This window comes from Carassius auratus, chromosome 22, assembly GCF_003368295.1.
Source record: "Carassius auratus strain Wakin chromosome 22, ASM336829v1, whole genome shotgun sequence".
NCBI lineage: Eukaryota > Metazoa > Chordata > Actinopteri > Cypriniformes > Cyprinidae > Carassius > Carassius auratus.
The window spans coordinates 3,901,300-3,925,961 of record NC_039264.1 but is presented as its reverse complement, the minus strand read 5'-3'; the positions used below and the strand labels follow the sequence as shown (position 1 = coordinate 3,925,961).

Genomic DNA, 24,662 nt, shown 5'->3' with positions numbered 1-24,662 from the left:
ATGCTAAATGCTAATGAACTAGATTTGTTTGTTTTTCGCAGACATCAACGAATGCGCTTTGGATCCAGACATCTGTCAAAACGGGATCTGCGAGAACTTGCGTGGGAGTTACCGTTGCATCTGTAACATCGGCTACGAGTCCGACGCTAGCGGCAAGAATTGCGTGGGTAAGTTGCGCAATTTTTTTTTATTATGCAACTTTTTATTTGGGAGCAAAACTTAGCTTCTACTATGTTTTGGGTACAAAAGACTTCTTGTACAACATTGCTCTGAAAACTATGAGTAGTAGTTGTGTTTTAATGAATTTTGCTAACTTTTTGCGTATCTTTCAGATATTAACGAATGTTTGGTGAATCGGTTACTGTGCGACAATGGCATGTGTAGAAACACGCCTGGAAGTTACACTTGCTCTTGCCCCAAAGGATTCTCCTTCAAAGCTGACTCTGAGACTTGCGAAGGTTTTCTTACGACAATTTTTTTTTTCGCTCATTGTGTTTTTTCGTGAATTTCACATAATATTATAAACATTGTATCTTTCGTTCTTACCTATCATCCTTTTGTTCAGACATCAACGAATGCGACTCCAACCCCTGCATCAATGGTGTGTGCCGAAATGTAGCTGGTTCCTTCAACTGTGAATGTTCTCACGGCAGCAAATTGGACTCCACTAACACCATCTGCGTGGGTATGTAATTAAAGTCATTTTAGGCTTAAAGAAGTGCTTCAATGGTAGCAACAAGATTGGTAGAGCTCTTATGGATAGTTTAGTAGCTATTAAATGTGTTTTATTATATGCAACTGCTAAATACACAACCTAACACTGTGCGTGTCAATGTTTATTTTGTATTTAGATGTAACCGAACAGCATTCTGTTACTTTTATTCATTTCAAGCCAGGCAGTTTTCATTCTTTGTCTGAAACCGAAAGTCGTTTGATTGAAATTAATGGAGAATGAAGGCAATAGGTCGCGCGTTTGTGCTTTCAGCATGAATGCCCACTGTGATCCCATCCCGCTAGATATCAGAGTTAGTTTTTATATATCTGCAGAAATGCAATGACTCTCCGCAGGGGAGCCGCTCCAAATGTCAGAATGTCCATTTGTCATTGTCACACTTTTTTGCTTCTCTTTCACGTAATTGCCCCATGCAGACAGCATGAAAGGAACCTGCTGGCTAAACATCCAGGATGGCCGCTGTGAGGTGAATATAAACGGGGCCACGCTGAAGTCAGAGTGCTGCTCTACGCTAGGGGCAGCCTGGGGAAGCCCATGTGAACGCTGCGAAATTGGTTAGTTCATATGCAAAAAGCAATATGCTAAAAATGCTAATTAAAGAAAATGCTTGTTTGGTTACATAGGTAATTGAATGATATTTATTTGTTGTAATTTCATTTATATTAAAAAATAATTTGATTATTTGTGTATTTTATATAAGGTTTGCCTATTTGTTTACAATTTATGTTCATTTAATTCATTTTTATTTAATTTAATAAAATATTCTTGCCAAACTTTTAGATAACAAATAATTATATTTATTATTATTTGATTTATATTTAAATAATTATATATTTTTTCAATATTGTGTATACATTTCTAATTTGTAATAATTTCTATAAATTAAATGAAATTCATATTTCAAGAAAAAAAAAGAAAAGAGTATGTTAAAGTTTTGTACGCCAAATTTAATTAATCCAAAATGTAATATATTAAAAAAAAGCTAAATGAACCAATGTTTGCTTTAAAGACGCAATCTTTAACAGAAAAAAACAACGTTTTTGACACGTATTTTCTACAGATCCAGCCTGTTCGAAAGGTTTCGGTCGCATGAAGGGACTTGTGTGTGAAGGTACGTTACCCACAATGCTTTGCTGCATTAACAATATTATCTATCTAGAGCTTTGTATGATGATGCATCCTGTTTCTGCTTTGTCTTTAGATATTAATGAGTGTGAGGTTTTTCCCGGCGTGTGCACAAACGGACGCTGTGTGAACACGCAGGGCTCGTTCAGATGCGAGTGTACGGAGGGACTTACACTGGACGGAGCCGGACGAACATGTGTTGGTATGGAAACATAGTAGTTTCTCAAATTATTTATTGCTTTAGTTAATTTATTGGTTTCAGACAGCATAATACATCAACATGAAACTGTTTTTAAACAAAAAACAGAAACTGTCAACTGGTTTTATTACTGATTTAAGATGTGGACAACTGATCCAAAACAAGCCCAACATGTGAGAACAAAACAGCTGTGATTTATAGTGGTCTGTGTGTCCTGTAGACATCCGAAGCGAGCAGTGTTATATGAAATGGGACGAGGACGAGTGCGTGGAGCCGTTACCGGGCCGGTATCGTGTGGATATGTGCTGCTGTACGGTGGGAGCGGCATGGGGTGTGGACTGTGAGGCCTGTCCAAAACCAAACACACCCGAATTCAAAACCATCTGCCCGCGGGGACCTGGAATTGCTAACCGAGGAGACATCTTGACTGGACGACCCTTCTACAAAGGTGCAGCATCACAGCTGTCTTTCATTTATTCATAGGGATGAGCGGATTTAGAAAGTTTATAACCGATATGATACCGATACTGATGTTGTTTTGGTCTATAACCGATATTGCCCGATATTGTACATCTAAAATTAGATTTTTATATTTTTTTGTATAAAAAATCAATAATAATAATAATACTAAATTTCTCCCGTATATATATTATAAAGTCTAAGTCAAATGAAACTAAAAAATAACAATACAAATATTGAAATGTTTTAAATATAAATACATTTATAATAAAGAAATATAATTGTTACCTAAAACATTCACATTATCCTTATTAAATTAAATACAAATAACAATACAAATTGACTATATAATAATAATATTATAATAAATAAACATGATTTGTTACCTGAAGTTTTCCCATTAATCTTTTTATGAATTTAAATAAAAACACATTTAATATAAATTATATACAAACTGTAACTGTAAAATAACATATTTTTTACATTGAATTTTTTTATGAAATTAAATACAAATCAATGTAAATAATGTTATATATATATATATATATATATATATATATATATATATATATAATTTAAATATATATACAATTAAAATAAATAAATAAATATAATGATTTATTTATTTAGCCAAGAAAAGAAACATTTTGGCATTTTATAATTATAGTTATTTTTGTTTTCTGTGTATTTTTCTGCAATTTTGTCCCCAAAGTATAACAAGGTTACAAAAACAGAGACACAGAAAGTCAGATTTGTGGCATTTCTTTAGGGATTTTTTTTTTCTGTGTTGAATAATGTGGTTATGAGCCTGTGTTTCTCTGCAGATGTGAACGAATGTAAGGTCTTCAGAGGCCTGTGCACTCACGGGACATGCCGAAACACCATCGGCAGCTTCAAGTGCCGCTGCGACAGCGGCTTTGCCCTCACCATGGAGGAGAGGAACTGCACAGGTCAAACACTAACACTAAATCAAAGCTGAGAGGCGTTTCACTGCGCCGCTCACTCAGGCTACAACAAACTGATGCAGAATGGACTGACTCTGAGATCTTCAGAATGCATCGCGATTCTGCTTTTATGCCGCAAGATTAATGTAAACACAGCCCACAACCTAGTAATTCGCTTAAACCTTTTCGAATTTATAAATGATTATTATAGGTTCAAGTGTGTGTAAAGATTTGGAAACGAGCAGAGTACAGCGGTTTCTGAAGCATGCAGCGCCATCTGCTGGTTAAAATGAAGCTTAGAATCGCGATGCATTAAGAAAATCTTGATTATTATAATAATTATTATTTTACCATCCGTACCGCTCACGCTGTTCCCCTCGCTCCCGCAGATATCGACGAGTGCACCATCTCTCCGGACCTGTGCGGACACGGCGTCTGCGTCAACACGCCGGGCAGCTTCGAGTGCGAGTGCTTCGACGGCTACGAGAGCGGCTTCATGATGATGAAGAACTGCATGGGTGAGACTCGAACCCTGGACGCTCTCCCCGTCCTCTGAAAGCCTGTGTGTCACAGCTTCTCTGTTTCTGTCCCGCAGACATCGACGAGTGCGAGCGCAACCCCCTGCTGTGCCGGGGCGGGACGTGTCTGAACACCGAGGGCAGTTATGAGTGCGACTGTCCTCAGGGTCACCAGCTGAGCGCAGAAGCTTCTGCATGTGAAGGTACACTAGAAACTCTAGTGGTGATAACATAAACAATAAATAACCTTTATTGATTATTGATACATGATATATATACTATTTGATTTCCTCCGCTCAGATGTGAACGAGTGTCAGCTGAGTGATAACCTGTGCAGGAACGGTCAGTGTGTGAATATGGTGGGCACCTATCAGTGCTCCTGCGACACGGGATACCAGGTGACCCCTGACAGACAGGGCTGCGTGGGTGAGAAACCTCCACCGACATCCACATGCATCAGACTAACGATCCTGATCAGTTCAGAAGCTATAAACGTGCATCTTTTCATTTCCGCAGACATCGACGAGTGCACCATCATGAACGGCGGCTGCGATACGCACTGTACGAACTCGGAGGGAAGTTACGAATGCAGCTGCAGTGAAGGATATGCGCTCATGCCCGACCTCAGGACCTGCGCCGGTAACACACACACACACACACACACACACACACACTCTAGAGCTGCACGATTAATCATTGAAGGTAACTGGCGCTTCAAATAACGTGTGTCGATTGCATCGCTTTGCCAGTAGGTGGCGACAAGTGACTTTTAAAAATTTATTTGTTATTGAATCATTCATTCACACACACACACACACACACACACTCTAGAGCTGCACAATTATTCATTGAAGGTAGTTGGCGTTTCAAATAACGTGTGTCGATTGCATCGTTTTGCCAGTAGGTGGTGACAAGTGACTTTTAAAAATTGATTTGTTATTGAATCATTCATTCACACACACACACACACACACACACACTCTAGAGCTGCAAAATTAATCATTGAAGGTAACTGGCGCTTCAAATAACGTGTGTCGATTGCATCGCTTTGCCAGTAGGTGGCGACAAGTGACTTTCATTCACACACACACACACACACACACTCTAGAGCTGCACAATTAATCATTGAAGGTAGTTGGCGTTTCAAATAACGTGTGTCGATTGCATCGTTTTGCCAGTAGGTGGCGACAAGTGACTTTCATTCACACACACACACACACACACACTCTAGAGCTGCACAATTAATCATTGAAGGTAGTTGGCGTTTCAAATAACGTGTGTCGATTGCATCGTTTTGCCAGTAGGTGGCGACAAGTGACTTTTAAAAATGTATTTGTTATTGAATCATTCATTCACACACACACACACACACACACACACACACACACACACTTTAGAGCTGAACAATTAATCATTGAAGGTAACTGGCGCTTCAAATAACGTGTGTCGATTGCATCGTTTTGCCAGTAGGTGGCGACAAGTGACTTTTAAAAATTGATTTGTTATTGAATCATTTACACACACACACACACACACTCTAGAGCTGCATGATTAATCGTTAAAAGATCACCCAAACACCTACGCCATCTGATTTCTAAATGACGATTATATGCCCGTGTCTATTTATAGTATTACTAATAATCAAACTAATAATACACGCTATTATTTCTGTCTTACAGTCAGTCATATTATCTCAGAAATACTGGGATGAAAGTTTATAGTTCGGATGCAAACATTGAAGTCTGTGGTTACGATCAAAACAGAGCAAGTCGTCTTTTGAAAGTAATTGGCGCTTCAAATAACGCGTGTCGATTGCATCGTTTTGCCAGAAGGTGGCGACAAGTGACTTTTAAAAAATGCATTTTTTATTGAATCAAAGATGCTGATTCATCCAGTAATGAAACAAGTGAAGTATTACTCATATCTGACTCTGGACCACAAAACCAATCATAAAGGGTCAATGTTTTGTAATTGATTGATTTATACATCAAATGAAAAGCTTATTCATCATCAGCTGTCAGATGATGTATGGTTTGTTATGATCGGACAATATTTAGCCAAGATGCAACTATTTGAAAATCTGCAATCTGAGGTGCATAAAAATACTGAGAAAATCATCTTTAAAGTTGTCCAAATGAAGTTCTTGGCAATGCATATTTCTAATCCAAAATTAAGTTTAGAGACATTTACGGTAGGGAATGTACAAAATATCTTCATGGAGCATGATTATGATTATTTACTTAATATACTAATCATTTTTGACATAAAAGAAAAATCTATAACTTTGACCCATACAATACTTTGTTTATTGTTGGCTATTGCTACAAATATACCCCAGCGACTTAAGACTGGATTTATGGTCCAGGGTAACATATATTCAAATGTTTATACTTCATTAAAATGCAATACTTATAAATAGACTGTAACAATTCATATTTTGACATTGTTTAGCTCAGAATCGTGGGAGAATCGTGACTCTTAAGTTCATCCAGAATTGTGCATCTCTAACAAACACACACTTACACACACACACTCACACACTGTGACTCTCAGACTGAGCCTCGTCTCTCCCGCAGACATCGACGAGTGTGAAGACACGCCGGACATCTGCGACGGCGGCCAGTGTACCAACATCCCCGGAGAATATCGCTGTCTCTGCTACGACGGGTTCATGGCCTCCATGGACATGCGCACCTGCATCGGTGAGACACGCTACTCAACTCATGTTTACATCTGTTTGTGTATTGTATATTATATTATATATATATATATATATATATATATATATATATATATATGTATGTATGCACACATTACTTTACATTATAACCATTTTTTATATAATTTACTTTTATTTAAATGATTTTACAGTATCCTTGATTTATTTCATGAATTTCTTTTCTAAAAAATTGTGTGATCTAAGTAAGTAGTAAATTAATTCAATCATCATCCTTAGTAACCTTGATTTTTTAAATATTGTATTTATGTAATTTTAATGAAAAAAGTAAAAAAAAGCCAAACATTTGATTCAATATTAAACAGTAATTTTAATACTAATTAGCTTCATTTTCCTTTTAATTTGTTTGTTTGTTGTATTTTTAAGTTATAAAAAGGCTTGAAGGGTATTTACATTATTTAATTTTCTTGCTTTGTAACCTTGATTTATTTAATGATTTTTAATTATTTCTGAAATGTACTTTTTGTTTACTTTTAATTAAATAATAAAAACAGTAATTCTTTATTTGAAAATTAAAGTTGTTTACATTGTTACGGGGATAAGTAAACTTGATTTACTTTATGAATTATTTTCTTCAACTTTTAAATAAAACTAATAATAATTTACTTTTAAATACTTCAGTAACTTTAATGTGTAGTTACCTTGATTTTTGTTTTCTTAAATTTTTTTAACGAATCATTCAATTTCTTTTATTTGTATCCTTTCTTGTAATCTTTATTGTAATTCATTAACTAACAATTTACTTTTTAAGGTAAAAAAATTGTCAATTTTAATTGGATGTGTAGTAACCTTGACTTTATTACATATATAATTAATTTGTTTTTTTTACTTTTAAATAAAAATGTATCATTTATTTTAAATTAAATAATTTGAATGTTTAGTTACCTAGCTTTATTGTATAATTTATGAATTACTCAAATGTTTGCCATCTTATTTCTTATTTTTATGTTTGCGTTACTTTTCTATCTTTCTTGTAATTTACGAAGTAATAATTAACTTTTACCTCATTAATTTTGACATTATGTAATTAGAATATGTAGTAACCTTGATTTATATGATGAATTATTTTTATGAATACATTTTTTAAAATTATTTAATGTTAATTTTATTCAAAGTAAGCTTGATTTTGATTTCATTGCATTTTTATATATATAATTTTTTTGCAATTATTTGATTACTTCCGTTTATATATATATATATATATATATATATATATATATATATATATATATATATATATATATATATATATATATATATATATATATATATATATATTTTTAGATGTTTAGTCATGATAGTGTAAATACCACTTCTGTATATTTAAATAGGCTCGTATTATGTCCTATTTTGATCTGTCCTGTCTTGTCTTGGTCCAGATGTGAACGAGTGCGATCTGAATCCTAACATCTGTCTGCACGGTGACTGTGAAAACACTAAAGGCTCCTTCATCTGTCACTGTCAGCTGGGTTACTTCGTCAAGAAGGGCTCCACCGGCTGCACAGGTAACCCCTGATTCCTCAAGAATCGAGTCAAATCAACCCCAAATGAAGACCAGCTTCTGTAAAGTGTCTGTTCTGTGTCAGATATCGACGAGTGTGAGGTGGGCGCTCATAACTGCGACATGCACGCGTCCTGCGTCAACGTCCCGGGGAGCTTCAAGTGCCGCTGCCGCGACGGCTGGGAGGGCGACGGGATCAAGTGCGTGGGTGAGTGACGATCCGCAGGGTAACGTTAACCTTAGAGTCCTGGATGTGGTTTGAGGCTGTTCTTGCGTCGCTGCAGATGTGGACGAGTGCGTGACGGAGGAACACAACTGTAACCCGAACGCTGAGTGCATGAACACGCCGGGGTCGTACCGCTGCGCCTGTAAGGAGGGGTTCAACGGCGACGGATTCTCCTGCTCCGGTATCACACAACACACCCAACATCTCACGTTCAATCGCCTTTGTTTTACCAAGTTACTGCATTTGTTTGTTTGTGTAACTCACTTTTAATTTGAACTTTTAAGTTAAATACAAAAACACACTAATCTTTACTTAGAAAGTAATCTGATCGTATACGAAACGAAAAATGTATGTTAATTCTATTTTTCTATTTTTAGTTTGTGTTGATTTATTTTTTTAAACTTTAAAGGAAATGGAATCTTTATTTTAAAAAAAAACTTTACTTAAAAAGTAATCTGAACGTAAACGTAACTGAATAAAATTTGACATTCGTTGTATTGTTCAGAAATCTATTTTATCTTTTTGTGTTTGCGCTTATTTTTTTTAATTTTTTATTATTTTTATTGTCCTAACTTAAAATGAAATAAAAAAAATGATCTTTACTTAAAATGTAACCTTATAAAGTAATATTTCCTTAATCTTAAAATTTTTATTACTTTCTATATTTCTATTTTGTTAATTTTCCATATCTTCGATGTTATATATATATATATATATTAGTGGTGTCAAACGATTAATTGCGATTAATCGCATCCAAAATAAATGTTTTGTGCACATAATATACGTGTGTGTACCTACTGTGCATATTTATTATGCATATATAAAGATACAGACATACAGCATATATTTAGAAAATATTTACATGTATATACATTAACATATTTATATTCATATAAATTATATCATATATAAATATATAAAATCTATAAATGTAACATTTATTTTAAATATATGCATGCATGTGTGTGTATTTATGTATACATAATAAATATACACAGTACACACACATATATTACGTAAACAAAAAAAAATGTATGTGATTAATTGCGATTAATCGTTTGACAGCACTATAATAAATATATAGCTTTTTTTTACATTTCACTTTTCTTTTCTTTCTTTGCTACAGACTCTGGTCCTAAGTTTGTTTGTCCAGCCTCTGTTTCTGCTATGAAACTTGTCATAAACGGCAGGATTGTTTATTGGTTTGTGTGTTTGTGTGCAGACATGGACGAGTGCGCTGATAACGTGAATCTGTGTGAGAACGGTCAGTGTCTGAACGCGCCGGGAGGATACCGCTGCGAGTGTGAGATGGGCTTCACCCCGACGGAAGACAGCAAGGCCTGCCAGGGTAAACACACACACACACACACACACACACACACACACACTCTTACAGTAACACACACACTCACTCGATCCTCTATGTGTGTGTCGACCGGCAGACATCGACGAGTGTAACTTCCAGAACATCTGTGTGTTCGGATCGTGTCAGAATCTGCCGGGAATGTTTCGCTGCATCTGCGACTACGGCTACGAGCTGGACCGCAGCGGAGGAAACTGCACAGGTGAGACTCACACACACACACACACACACACACACACACACACACACACACACACACACTCATACTCACACACACACACGAATCACTGCATCATGGAGATCTCAAGTCTGTGTTTATTTCAGCAAATGCAGACAAAAGACGCACTAAATGTGAGGGTAGCCTAATCATTTTATAATTTTTTTGTAGTTTACTTTCAAATAATAAATAATTAAAGCTTAATTTAATCATTTTATATTCAAAATGTATTTATTTCAATTTAATAAAATACAAATATTTACATTTGAAATCAAATACATATTTTTCCTTCATTTATTTGACAAGAGTTTGTGTGTAATTTACTTTTGATTAACTTATTATTTGTAGATTAATATTTGAATGAAATATATTACATTTATATCAAGTTAGATTCATTGTCTTAATTTTAAATTGACTGAATTTTCTTGTTTGGTAACATTGATTTATTTAATTAACATTTTATTTGTTGATGTGATGTATTGTTTATTTTAATAATAATAACAATAATAATAAAAATTAACTTTTGCTTAAATGTATATTAAAATTAAAATTACTTATAATACATTTATTTGTCAGTGTATTTTACTTTTGGTGAAATAATAAAAATAACGTTTTTATTTTATTTACATTTTGTATTTTACATTTATTTAATTTCAGCAAACATCAACAAAAGAGCCACAATTTTGAGCGTCATAGACTTAAATCACTTTTATTTTCAAATAAATTTTATTTGTTTAATTTTACTTTAGATAATTGAATGCAATACATTTAAATTGTAATGAATCAATTTGACATTTAATCTTAATGTTTAGTAACTATTTTAATGAACCATATTGTGTAATTTTAGTTGAAATAAAATAATTTTAACGAAATAATTGTCTTACATTTATATCAGTATTTTAATTTATATTTCAATCCATAATAAAATTGCGAAATTATTTTGTATTTAATTGTATAATTGCTTATTTATGGAATTTCAATGTTAAGCAACTTATTAATGTTATTGTTTGTTTTGCATTTAGTTGTGTAATTTAGTTTTAATAAAGTACTAAAACAAACGAATTAATTACATTTATTAAACGTATTTATTTTTGGACCATGTGTCGTTTCTCACTTTCGTCTCTCTTTGTCAGACATTAACGAGTGTTTCGACCCTGTGAACTGCATCAACGGCGTGTGTGTGAATCTGCCCGGCAGCTACCAGTGCAACTGTCCTCCAGACTTCGAGCTCAACCCGTCGGGCGTGGGCTGCGTCGGTACTGAAACCGTCCAACTTGAATCTTCCACATTCATCACCATCACTGTAAACGTAATGCATCTAGTCTCTGTTCTCTGTCAGACACGCGCGTGGGGAACTGCTTCCTGGACACGCTGGACCGCGGCGACGGGGGCATCTCGTGCAGCGCTGAGATCGGGGTGGGCGTGACCCGAGCGTCCTGCTGCTGCTCGCTGGGCGGAGCCTGGGGAAACCCCTGCGAACTCTGCCCACCCATCAACTCCTGTATGAACAACACTACCTCAATACTGACCTCTAGCAGTACAAACATATCACTCCTCTCAGTGGCATGTAATGAATCTGGAAAGCATGGTGGAAGATAGCTAATATAACGATTATATAGAGATATGCATATCATATATAACGAATATGCTGAAATGTTATTAAATGGGACTTTGGAGCACAAATATAGTTGCTATTTGTAACAATAACTAACAATACATCATGTGGGTCAAAATTATCCATTTTTCTTATGCCAAAAAATCATTAGGATATTAAGTAAATATCATGTTCCATGAAATGTAATTTGTAAATATCCTATTGTAAATGTATAAAACTTCTAGTAATATACATTGCTATGAACTTCATTTGAACAACTTTAAAAGCGATTTTCTCAATATTTAGATTTTTCTCAGATTCCAGATTTTCAAATAGATCACATATTGTTCTATCCTATCCTAATCCCTTTTTTATTTTTATTTAAGTTTGAGACCGATATATTGGTAAATATTTAGCTATTTTCCTATCAGCTTTTGCAATCTTTATGAATATATACAATTATTATTATTATTTCCACTTCAGTCTTATTTTAGTTTCTTGTAAAGTGCGACAAAAACACAATAAAGAGACCGATATATCTGTAAATATTTAGCTATTTTCCTATCAGTTGATGCATTTTTAAGAATATATACAATTATTATTATTATTTCCACTTCAGTCTTATTTTAGTTTCTTGTAAAGTGCGACAAAAACACAATTAAGAGACCGATATATCAGTAAATATTTAGCTATTTTCCAATCAGACAATAAATTAAGGATATATAAAATATTATTCTTTTTTAATTACCGCTTATTTGAATCTTATCTTAGATTTTTGTAACAAAATTACAAGTAGGAGACCGATATATCGGTAAATATTTAGCTATTTTCCCATCAGCCGATACCTCTGCTGTAATAAAACTAAAACCTAAAGCATGAATTCCCACAATTTTTGTCTCATTTACTGTCATTTAATAGTAATGTGTATATATATATATATATATATATATCATCATTATAACAGCTGTTGCTCACTCTGCTCCCTAAATATCCCTACAAGCATCAGCCAATTAAAAACAGTCGTAATCACCACTTAGTCATTCTGCCATGAGGACAGACTGATTGTATTCATGATGAACTGTTTATCTCCTCACAGCCGAGTACAAAACTCTGTGTCCCGGAGGAGAGGGTTTCCGGCCAAATCCCATCACCGTCATCCTGGAGGGTAAGAGCGGATCAACACCACAACGCCTGTGGTCTGTGAGTCTAATGGCGCCTACATTAATAATCTCTCTGTCTCGCTCACAGATATCGATGAGTGCCAGGAGCTGCCTGGTCTGTGTCAAGGGGGAAACTGTGTCAACACATTCGGCAGCTTCCAGTGCGAGTGTCCTGCCGGATACTACCTCAACGAGGAGACGCGCATCTGCGAAGGTCCGGCCGACAATCTAATTAATCAAATTAATTTATTAGATTAATTATTATTTACACATTATGTTTTTGATTTACTTTTAATTAAATATAACATTGAAATATGAGTATAAAAATAATTGACCTTTGATTTAACAACTTAATATTTATATTAAATATAATGATTTTCTATATTTTTTTTAATCAAATTAACATTTATCGAATTTTAATGTTAAGTAACCTTGATTATTTTAGGAATGTATTTAAATCTATATTAAATCTTTTTTTTTCTTATTTAAATCAAATTTATTTTTAATTATCATTTACTTCATTTAAATAATTAAATATTAATTACAAAATATATTTAAAAAAATATTTAAATATTATAATAATTAATTTAATTAAATGTACATTTAATGAATTATTTTAATAATTCATTATTGTAGGATTTTAATTAATAATACTTTCAATTAAATGTTTATACTGAAGTTAAATATTAATATTTTAAGCATTAAATGAACTTTTAACTACTTTTTTGTTTAGTAAACTATTTTAGGAATAAACAATTAAATTAATATTTCAATAATTTTTATTGACTTATCTAAAAAATTGAATTACTTTGTGTCATTTTAAATAAATAAAATCTTAAGTTTTATTTACACATTTTAACTTTTTTAATTAATTTGACATTTTTAAATGTTTGTAATTGTAATAAAGACATGCAGATTTCTGCAAACATCTATAAAAGTAGCAATGAGACAGAAAGAGTTGGAGTGGATCGAGTGTCTGAATGCTGATATATTTTCTTATGGATTCTCTCAGATATTGATGAATGTACAGCGCACATCGGCATCTGCGGTCCGGGAACCTGCTACAACACACTGGGAAACTACACCTGCGTCTGTCCGCCCGAGTACATGCAGGTGAACGGAGGAAACAACTGCATGGGTAAGAGCCGCTCGGCAAGCGTTTAGGACTGAATCACAGCTTCCTGAGCTCATCCGTGTTTCTGTTTCACAGATATGAGAAAGAGCGTGTGCTACCGCAACTTCAACGACACATGCGAGAACGAGCTCTCCTTCAACATGACCAAGAAGATGTGCTGCTGCTCCTATAACGTGGGCAAAGCCTGGAACAGACCCTGCGAGGCCTGTCCCACGCCGGCCACGTGTGAGTGTGGGAGAACCAGGACTAAATACATAATGAAAGTGAATGCCAATGGCACAGGAAATACAGACATTATTACTGTGCATTGCTTTGCACAAAATAAAATGTAACAAATAAATTATATAAAACAAAATGCATTGCATAAAATAAAACAAATACATATAGAAAATAACCAATATTAATATAAATAATTTAATTTAGTTGGACATTGGTTCCTGATGGTGTGGTATTCAAACTTACCCTCCATTTTCATTGCTAAGCTTTGATTCAAATAAAAAATGAGGTGCATTGCATAACATTAAAAAAATATGAATTGATGAATATATGAAAATATACAAATTTAAAATTATTATTAATCAGTGAAATTATTTTGGTGGGTCATATAAACTATAAAAAAATAAATAAACAAATATTAATAATTTAAGACATTTTTGGCATTGAAATATCTAGCTTTGCATAACAAAATTAAAGTAAAACTAATGTATATAAATATTTAAGTGGCTATTATTTGGGTCTTGTTTTTCTGAGGCTGTGGCATTAAATTCAGTCTCTGCACAGATTATATTCTCACTGATGTGTGTTTATTTTGTGTCTCCTGCAGCCGAGTATCAGCTGCTGTGTGGAAATCAGGCTCCCGGTTTCATCATCGACATTCACACTGGAAAACCCATCGGTGAGTCGCCTGAAACATCTCACTTTATAAACATAAGCTCTGCGTCAGCACTTTCAAACAAACGGCTCGTTATATTCCCCCCAGATATCGACGAGTGCCGTGAGATCACGGGAATCTGCATGAACGGTGTCTGCATCAACCAGATCGGCAGTTTCCGCTGCGAGTGTCCGATGGGCTTTAGCTACAACAACATCCTGCTCATCTGCGAAGGTACCGACGCACCAATGCCTCTGTGCTGAAGATCGCTGTCGTGTTTCTTGACTTACTCCATCTGTTTGCCACAGATATCGATGAGTGCAATAGCGGCGACAATCTGTGCCAGCGAAACGCCAACTGCATCAACATCCCCGGCAGCTACCGCTGCGAGTGTTCGGCCGGATTCAAGCTGTCGCCCAGCGGAGCCTGCCTCGGTGAGTTTCACGGCATCCACCACTGTTTAGCACATTTACTAAATAAAATACGATTACATGTGTAATAAAATAACAATTATTTAACCAGTCTTTAGATGGGTTCGGTTTCAAATTCAGTCAAGAATAAAACAAAACAAAATAAATTAATTACGTAGGCATTAATTGCATATACAAAATAAATTAATTACGTAGGCATTAATTGCACGCATTTCTTTTTTGGTGCAAAACCACTTTCACGACTTTAGCAGACACAACATGTGCAGGTATAATGTTACAGAGTGTTTTTAACACTTAGTTAAAGTAGCCTGCCTTGTTGACTAAAAGATTTTCACAGTAAATCCACCCACCAACGTGTGATTTGGCTAGTCAACACTCAACCAACAATCAACCAGATCCAGTGGCACAGAATAATAATTTTGACGCGATCGACCCGTGTTCGAATCCGCCTTTTGGTGAACTTTTTTCTCCCTTTTCAAATTTCAAATCACATCAGAAATCTTTTTTTTTTTTCTATGAAAATGAAGAGTATACTCAAAAAGTTGAAAAGAAAGTACCGGCTAGCGTTAAGATAGGTGTAGGGAGAGGCTTTATTGTCCCAGTAAGGTTCATTTAATAATTTGCATTAGAAGTTCAATTTACAATGTACTACAATACTGAGGTGCAGGTGCATATAATTGACACTATTTGAAAAAAGTAGTAAAAGTTTAACATAGGGTAAATAGAATCTATAGTTATTTGCACTTAGTGTACATAGCATATATCGCTAAGAAAATGTGCTATTTTCACGTAGTGTACATAGCCTCTATTGCTATTTATATTTAGTGTATAGTAATGTTATTGCTATTTATGCAAACACAGTTTTATGTACTCATGAAGTGTAATTTCTGGCTGATTTTGTGGCTTTAATGTGTTGTGTCAGACCGTAACGAGTGTCAGGAGATCCCGAACGTGTGCAGCCACGGCGAGTGCATCGATACTCAGGGAAGTTTCCGCTGTCTGTGTCACAACGGCTTCAAGACCACGCCGGACCTGACCATGTGCATGGGTGAGTGTCTGCGGCCACTCTTCAAGCGTCAGCTGCTCTGAACCACGTGTGATGGGCTGAATCTCACTGTCTCTGGCAGATATCGACGAGTGCGAGCGGCAGCCGTGTGGAAACGGCACCTGTAAAAACACCGTGGGCTCCTACAACTGCCTGTGCTTCCCTGGCTTCGAGCTGACGCACAACAACGACTGCATGGGTGAGAAAACAACTGCTCATAGAGCGACCATCATGTGACGGGAAACCTGTTAATAATATATTTCCATTTTGAAATATACCAATGCATTTAAAACTTTTTTGAATTAGATTTTAACCATATAATTTTAAATACATAATTAACTACTTAATATTGTAAAGTAATTTCTAAAACTATGTACATGTATGATATCCTAATGACATCAGAGGTGGTTTCTGTGTGTTCAGATATCGACGAGTGCAGCGTTCACGCCAGTCAGGTGTGCAGGAACGGCCAGTGCATCAACAGCTTGGGCTCCTTCAGGTGTCTGTGTCTGGACGGATATAACCTGACGCCAGACGGCAAGAACTGCGTCGGTGAGACTCTTACTGTACAGATAGTCATCAGAGACACCTCTCTGACATCCATACCATTGATCTCCAGGGAAAACTCTGAAAAACTATTTCAGCAACGCATCTTGTGTAATGCATTGACAAGACCGCCTTGTCCACACTAATATGTTTTCATTTGAAAACGCATTTTTTTTCTCTCTGTTTTGGCCTTCCGTCCACTCTGAGATGGTGTTTTTAGTCCAGGAAACACTCTCCAAAGTGGATAAATTTGAAAACGCTGTTTTCGTGTTTTAGTGTGGACTGTGAAAACTGAGGCTTTTGAAAACGATGACGATAAATTAAATATATAATTAATTTCTTTAAATATTGGAATTTTACAATTGAATTAGATGAAATATGGTGATTCATCTATTTTGTAATTAGCAAAAATGGTAAAATATTTGCTTTATAAATACTAACTTTAAATATTGATATTTTGCAAATGAATTAGATGTAGGGGTGTTTTATCAGTTTTTTATCAAATTATATTTATTAAAGATTTTATATTAAAAGTTTTTCACTTTTTTATATTTTATATAATGTACAGTTATAATGTATATATATTATCTTTTATTATATATATATATATATATATATATATATATATATATACAAATTTAACCACATTTTTTTTTGTATAATTAAAAACTCATCAACTTGCTATAAAAGCTGCTGTTTTAGTAACTGAAAGACTTTTTCCGACAGTAGTTTAGTTTCTCTGATCATCATGTATGTGTGTTGTGTTGTGTTGTGCAGGACTGTTATGTAATAATGTGAGTGTTTGTGCGTGTCAGATATTAATGAGTGCGTGACGCTGCCGGGGGCCTGTCAGCCGGGGACCTGTCAGAATCTGGACGGCTCGTTCCGCTGCATCTGTCCGATCGGGTACGAGGTGCAGAACGACAAGTGTGTGGGTAAGAGCTTCAGTCTCACACACACACACACACACACACACATACCTGTGAGCCGTGCTGACCCATCCCGTCCTGCACAGATATCAACGAGTGCAACGTGGAGCCCAACATCTGTCAGTTCGGCACGTGTAAAAACACTCCGGGCAGCTTCCAGTGCCTCTGTCAGCCCGGGTTCGTGCTGTCCGACAACGGCCGCCGCTGCTTCGGTGAGAACACATTTCATCACATCAATCCGCTTTTATTATCAATTAAAGCAATGAGCCCCAAGAAGCTGTGGTTTACAGTGAATTAGTAGTTTACAGCCCCTGAGCTGTTATTAATTCACTGTAGACCACGGCTTCACTTGGGTTATTGCTTTTAGAAAACGGTTATTCCATAGACGTAGTAAGGTTTCACAGAGTAAACCATATAAATAAAAACAGAATTCTTCCACCAAACAATGTAGTTCCTCAGAATCAGTTGTGGTTCCAATAAAGTGGTTGCCGAGCAACACAAGAACACTGACGTAAACAAAGGCGTGTGTTTGTAGAGTAATTAACAACAGCTTGGAACACGGCTCAACCAATCAGAATCAAGGACCGGAACTCTCCGTTTTATAAAAATTTTTTTATCATGCTGCTGTTTGTAACGATTATTTTTATTACTTTAGGGGAACTACTGTGGTTTTGTGAATTAATGAATCAAATATAAAATGTTCCTAGTTATTCATTTATTTAAATATTGATATTTTGCAATTGTTCTTTACATTAAAAAAAATAATTAATTATTATAATTTAAATGCAACAAACCATTTAATATTTTAATAAAGTCTGTTTCATTTAATGAATAAATCAGTCACTCTGAAGCGAGGTATATGGCTGTATTTAGCAGCTCTGTGTGTTTTCCTCACATGAATGTGTGTTTTTGTGATCAGACACGCGCGAGAGCTTCTGCTTCACGCGGTTTGAAGCGGGAAAATGCTCCGTCCCCAAACCACTCAACACCACCAAAGCCAAGTGCTGCTGCAGCCTGCTGCCGGGCGAGGGATGGGGCGACCCCTGCGAACTGTGTCCGCGCGAGACCGAGGGTAACTGAACACAACTGCTTTGTGTCATTAATACATCATTCTCATCATTACAGAGACAGTTCTGTTATTTTAATCATTTAATTCAACAAAAAAGTAAATTAAGTTAGTATAGGTAAGTTAGTATAAGACAGTCATCTAATATGTTAATAAATAGTCCTACATTTAAAAAATAATAATATTATTTGATCATTTAAATAAACAAAAAAACGTACAAATTTTACTAAATGAAATAATTTAATGTTTTATATAATTATTAAATAGATGTAATTTTAATCAATTTATTTTATTTTTGATCATTTAAAATTTGCAACTTTTTCATCATTTAATTTAACAAAAAAATAGTTTCATGATAATGTAACTAAATTAAATAATTTAGTAATGTTTTATTTAATTAATAAATGGTTATAATTTCGATACATTTTAGTCATTTTATGACTAAATTTCATTCTGATCACATATAATTTGTTATATTACTTGATCATTTAATTTAACAAAATAAAACTGTAGTTTCATGAAAATGTAAATAAATTAATTGAATAATGTTTTATATAATTAATATATCGTTCTAAGTTTAATACATTTATAATTTTAATTTTGTTCATTTAAAAAAAACATTTTTTATAATTTAAATTGTTCTCATATGTAACAATTAATAATAATTTCATTAAAAAAGCTTAATTAATAAAATATTAATTATATACATTTTTGTCATTTTAATATCGGTCATTTAATGGAACGGAAAAAGGGTAACTTAGCTATTTAGTATAAAAGAAATAGTTGTCCGTTTTATAAAATAAATAGTAATTTGGTAATTTTGACCATTTAATTGAACAAAAAGTGTTGGGTAATTTAATATGGTTTTCTATAAAAATTTCATTTCATTATCTAATAATTTTTTTTTTAATATTATTTAGATCGTAATATTTTAGTATGTCAAAGTAAATGTAATTTAATAATCACACGTATAAGAAATCAAACCCTTCATGTCTCCATATGCATTTTTAAATATCAGAGTAATTTTGTGGTGTTTTTCTCCCGCAGCTGCGTTCCACACGTTGTGTCCCTATGGTCACGAAGCTGTCCCACGGCCCGAGGGACGCGAGGGTGAGAAAACCGCTTAAACTCTGTCAACTAAAGCATGTTTCCTTTCCAAAATCCCCCTCCTAACATCTCATGTGTCTCCGCAGACATGAACGAGTGCGTAGAGAACCCGGGCATCTGCGGGAATGGCATGTGCATCAACACTGACGGCTCGTTCCGCTGCGAGTGTCCCTTCGGATACAACCTCGACTTCACCGGCGTCAACTGCGTGGGTGAGTTCACCAGAAAAATATGCAAACTCCTAAGCAAACTTCCGACTGGCTAACAGTGTCTCATTTAACCTTAATTCACTCTGTTCTCGCTCTTTTTGATCACTGCGGGAAGGTTATGGGTTCAATCCCTTAGTTTACAACATCATTAAAGTAAAGTATCAAGCAAATGATGGACTAGTTAGTCATGTGGGTTATTAACAGCACCGTTCTGATGGTCTGATGGTTGATTGGACAGATACGGACGAGTGCTCCATCGGAAACCCCTGTGGAAACGGCACGTGCTCAAACGTTCCTGGTGGCTTTGAGTGTTCCTGTCAGGAGGGATTCGAACCCGGACCCATGATGACCTGTGAAGGTACGGACAGGAGATAAGCTACACTGTATTTCACAATAAAACATTACAAAATGTTAGTCATACATATATTTTTATATAAAAAAATAATAATTATATATATATATATATATATATATATATATATATATATATATATATATATATATATATATATATATATATATATATAAACTACTATAATTATTTAACACAAAATTTATTAAATTTAATTATAGTTTATTAATTAAGCTCTTTTTATTTAATTATATATATATATATATATATATATATATATATATATATATATATATATATATATATATATTATTAATATATATATATACCATGTAAAATTCAATGTAATTTAATAAAGTGTGTTTTTATAATTAATACAAAATTAAATTTAAACTAAATTTTTCACAATTTTATAATATGGCTGTTTAATTTAATTAAAATATTGATGAATTTTATAAAAATGTTTCATATAATTATATGAATAATTTATATTTTTGATTTTAATATTTTATATGTATGTGTGTGTTTTCTTTAAATTTGTTTTCTTTAATTTATATATATAAAATACCAGATTTATTTACCAAAGAAGCATAATTGTAAGGATACATAATTTATAGTAGGGGTCAACCGATTATCGGCATTATCGGTGCCGATATTAAATGCTTTTATGGTTTTCGGTCATTTGCCTATAAAATAATTCATAAAAGCATTTTAAAAAGTTTTGTCAAGCCCCTGTTATTCTTAATTTGAATTTAGTTTAATTTTAATGGCAGACATATATATCGGTTATCAGTCAACTTATCTGTAATAATCAGTATCAGCCCTGAAAAACACATATGTGCACCTGGACCTAGTAAAGATCATGTTCCATGAAGATATTTTGTATATATTTCCTACTGTAAATATATCAAAACATAATTTTTTATTAGTAATATGCATTGCTAAGAACTTTATTTGGACAACTTTAAAAGACAATTTTCTCAATATTTTTTTTTACACTCTCAGATTCCAGATTTTTAAATAGTTGTATCTCTGCCAAATATGTTCTGGTCCTAATAAGCCATACATCTTATTTATTCAGCTTTCAGATGGTACATGAATCTCAATTTCGAAAAATTTAAATTTAAGGCTGGTTTTGTGGTCCAGGGTCACATATCGGTCAACCCCTAAATTATATTAGTTTTTGCATTTTTTTATATGCCTCTTAATAAAGTATTAATAAATTACATAATTATGCTTCTTAAGTGAATAAATTCTGTTTAAATGACCTAACACAGTTACACTTCAACAAATGATGCTTGCTTTGAGGTTGTTAAGATGTTTCTACTGGAAATAAACGTGTTTTTTAGTCACATACTACATTCATAAAGTGGCGGTTTTCTCTTAGGATCTGTGTGTTCATCTTTATTCTGTGTGTTCAGACATTAACGAGTGCGCGGTGAACCCGTTGCTCTGTGCTTTCCGCTGCGTCAACACCTTCGGCTCGTACGAGTGCATGTGTCCGACGGGATACGTGCTGCGCGACGACAACCGAATGTGCCGAGGTCTGTATGACGATCCACATCATCATTATACACACACAAACGGGAGTGCATATGATAATCATTAGTCCTCCCTCTCTCTTTGCAGACCAGGACGAGTGCGCAGAGGGGCTGGATGACTGCGACTCCAGAGGAATGGCCTGCAAAAACCAGATCGGTACCTTCATGTGCATCTGTCCTCCAGGCATGACGCGCCGGCCCGACGGAGAGGGGTGCATGGGTGAGAAACCAGCACGAGTGTGTGTGTGTGTGTAAGAGAGAGAGAGACTCACTCAAGCTCTAAAGAGAGAACGATGCCTGTGTGTCTTCATCAGAAAAATAGACAGTAATTCAAAAGAACAGACTCATGATTTTCAACTGGTGGACGAGAAAACTGGTGGAAAAGACCAGAATATTGCAGAAACTAATAGTGACTAATAATTTTGCATGAGCAAAAATATTTTCTTCAGAAAATGTCTAAATATATAGTAGTAATAATAATGCTTTAATATTTTGTTTAATTACTATAAAACAATAATATATATATTTGTTTAGTGATAATAATAATAACTTTAAATTTTATGCAGTATAAATATACATTTGTCTAATGTGACTGCAGTAACTATTGTACTTTGTCAAAAGTTTTACAAGGCTATTTGTAACATGCAGTTTTAATAAAATATTAAATTAGTATTATACAAATGTTTTTAAAAACATAAAGTTTGGCAAAATACAATAGCCACAAAATATACAAAACAAAAAACACAAAATATACAATAATATTATGTATTATATTATATTATATTTTTCTACATAGTCATAATACTATTTCAGCATTTTATGCAAATTGTTATCATAGTGTTTACTAGGTTAAATAAGTAATATTTATATAATACTAATATTTAATGTTACTTTATATCAATGTAAACTGGAATATTGAGAATGTAGTGATATCCTAGACAATGTAGTTGGACAAAATGATAAGTTTTTAACATGCATTTTGAATAATAATAATATTAATAACAATAATTAAAATTTAATGCAAAATAACCATAAGACAAATATTTTCATATTTATATTTTCTATATAATAATAATAATAAAAGTAATCTTGTATTTAATGCAATATTAATATAAAAGCCTTTAAAATAAAGAAGAAATATAATAAAAATAATTATTTATATTTTATATAATTACATAATAATAGGTCAAATTTGACCAATATTACACAATTAAAATCTGTAACATTTTTATTTGATATAACCTAAACCATTTTCTGTATTGCATACTGGATATCATTTAAATTTACACAAGTAAGTCACTTTTATACAGCAGGTGCTCATGGTGCTGTTGCCGTCTGTCTTGTTGCATAAGTCGTCTCAGATCATCTCTCTCTCTCTGGCAGATCTGAATGAGTGCCGCAGCAAGCCGGGGATCTGCAAGAACGGCCGCTGTATCAACACCGTGGGCAGCTACCGCTGTGAATGTAACGAGGGTTTCGAACCAAGCTCCACGGGCACGGAGTGCATTGGTAAGACCCAGCGTCCCCAATCAGAACATGGCTGAAAGAGCCAGCAGCCAATCAGAGAACATGGCTGAAAGAGCCAGCGGCTAATCAGAGAACACGGCTGAAAGAGCCAGCGGCCAATTAGAACACGGCTGAAAGAGCCAGCGGCCAATCAGAGAACATGGCTGAAAGAGCCAGCGGCTAATCAGAGAACACGGCTGAAAGAGCCAGCGGCCAATCAGAACACGGCTGAAAGAGCCAGCGGCCAATCAGAGAACATGGCTGAAAGAGCCAGCGGCTAATCAGAGAACACGGCTGAAAGAGCCAGCGGCCAATTAGAACACGGCTGAAAGAGCCAGCGGCCAATCAGAGAACATGGCTGAAAGAGCCAGCGGCTAATCAGAGAACATGGCTGAAAGAGCCAGCGGCCAATTAGAACACGGCTGAAAGAGCCAGCGGCTAATCAGAGAACATGGCTGAAAGAGCCAGCGGCTAATCAGAGAACACGGCTGAAAGAGCCAGCGGCTAATCAGAGAACACGGCTGAAAGAGCCAGCGGCCAATTAGAACACGGCTGAAAGAGCCAGCGGCCAATTAGAACACATCTGAAAGAGGCAGCGGCCAATCAGAATGTGTACACAGATCGCATGAAACCAAATGTTACAACTGAATCAAACCCCCAGTTTTCAATCATTTAATACAGGATTGCCGGTTTAATGAGAATAATTGTGTCTAACTGGCCTGTACTGTTGTCAGATAACAGGAAGGGCTTCTGCTTCACGGAGGTCCTGCAGACGATGTGCCAGCAGTCGTCCACTAACAGAAACACCGTCACCAAGTCGGAGTGCTGCTGTAACGCCGGCCGCGGCTGGGGCTCGCTCTGTGAACTCTGCCCTCTGCCCGGCACCATCCAGTACAAGAAGATGTGTCCGCTCGGACCCGGATACACCACCGACGGCAGAGGTAAGAAATCTCAGCTCTTCTGAGTCACTGTGGAGAGATTTCATTGAGCGACAGTCTCTATGATAAAATCAACATTAGCTTCTTTTAGACCAGTGCAGTTATTTTATGTACATTCAAATATCTATACAATTTATAGGATTTATATATATATATATGAAGTGAAGTGAAGTGAAGTGACATTCAGCCAAGTATGGTGACCCATACTCA

At 34.8% G+C, this 24,662-nt stretch overlaps 1 protein-coding gene across 1 annotated transcript in view; it reads left to right on the top strand.

The window, feature by feature from the left end:
- The window catches only part of LOC113039405 (fibrillin-2-like), a 44,975-nt gene that overhangs the window by 13,664 nt on the left and 6,649 nt on the right, over positions 1-24,662 (top strand). The window contains exons 12-51 of the mRNA XM_026197302.1: positions 42-167; positions 333-458; positions 566-685; positions 1,150-1,287; positions 1,794-1,844; positions 1,935-2,060; positions 2,278-2,505; positions 3,341-3,466; positions 3,850-3,978; positions 4,056-4,181; positions 4,279-4,404; positions 4,495-4,617; positions 6,555-6,680; positions 8,095-8,220; positions 8,302-8,424; positions 8,501-8,623; positions 9,665-9,790; positions 9,885-10,007; positions 11,156-11,278; positions 11,362-11,523; positions 12,713-12,781; positions 12,865-12,990; positions 13,789-13,914; positions 13,987-14,136; positions 14,735-14,806; positions 14,891-15,016; positions 15,091-15,216; positions 16,136-16,261; positions 16,341-16,457; positions 16,682-16,810; positions 17,620-17,739; positions 17,820-17,945; positions 18,653-18,805; positions 19,847-19,909; positions 19,993-20,118; positions 20,354-20,473; positions 21,889-22,011; positions 22,097-22,228; positions 23,392-23,517; positions 24,249-24,455. Coding sequence (XP_026053087.1) covers positions 42-167; positions 333-458; positions 566-685; positions 1,150-1,287; positions 1,794-1,844; positions 1,935-2,060; positions 2,278-2,505; positions 3,341-3,466; positions 3,850-3,978; positions 4,056-4,181; positions 4,279-4,404; positions 4,495-4,617; positions 6,555-6,680; positions 8,095-8,220; positions 8,302-8,424; positions 8,501-8,623; positions 9,665-9,790; positions 9,885-10,007; positions 11,156-11,278; positions 11,362-11,523; positions 12,713-12,781; positions 12,865-12,990; positions 13,789-13,914; positions 13,987-14,136; positions 14,735-14,806; positions 14,891-15,016; positions 15,091-15,216; positions 16,136-16,261; positions 16,341-16,457; positions 16,682-16,810; positions 17,620-17,739; positions 17,820-17,945; positions 18,653-18,805; positions 19,847-19,909; positions 19,993-20,118; positions 20,354-20,473; positions 21,889-22,011; positions 22,097-22,228; positions 23,392-23,517; positions 24,249-24,455 — 5,040 coding nt within the window. The remainder of the gene's footprint in view (positions 1-41; positions 168-332; positions 459-565; positions 686-1,149; positions 1,288-1,793; positions 1,845-1,934; positions 2,061-2,277; positions 2,506-3,340; positions 3,467-3,849; positions 3,979-4,055; positions 4,182-4,278; positions 4,405-4,494; positions 4,618-6,554; positions 6,681-8,094; positions 8,221-8,301; positions 8,425-8,500; positions 8,624-9,664; positions 9,791-9,884; positions 10,008-11,155; positions 11,279-11,361; positions 11,524-12,712; positions 12,782-12,864; positions 12,991-13,788; positions 13,915-13,986; positions 14,137-14,734; positions 14,807-14,890; positions 15,017-15,090; positions 15,217-16,135; positions 16,262-16,340; positions 16,458-16,681; positions 16,811-17,619; positions 17,740-17,819; positions 17,946-18,652; positions 18,806-19,846; positions 19,910-19,992; positions 20,119-20,353; positions 20,474-21,888; positions 22,012-22,096; positions 22,229-23,391; positions 23,518-24,248; positions 24,456-24,662) is intronic.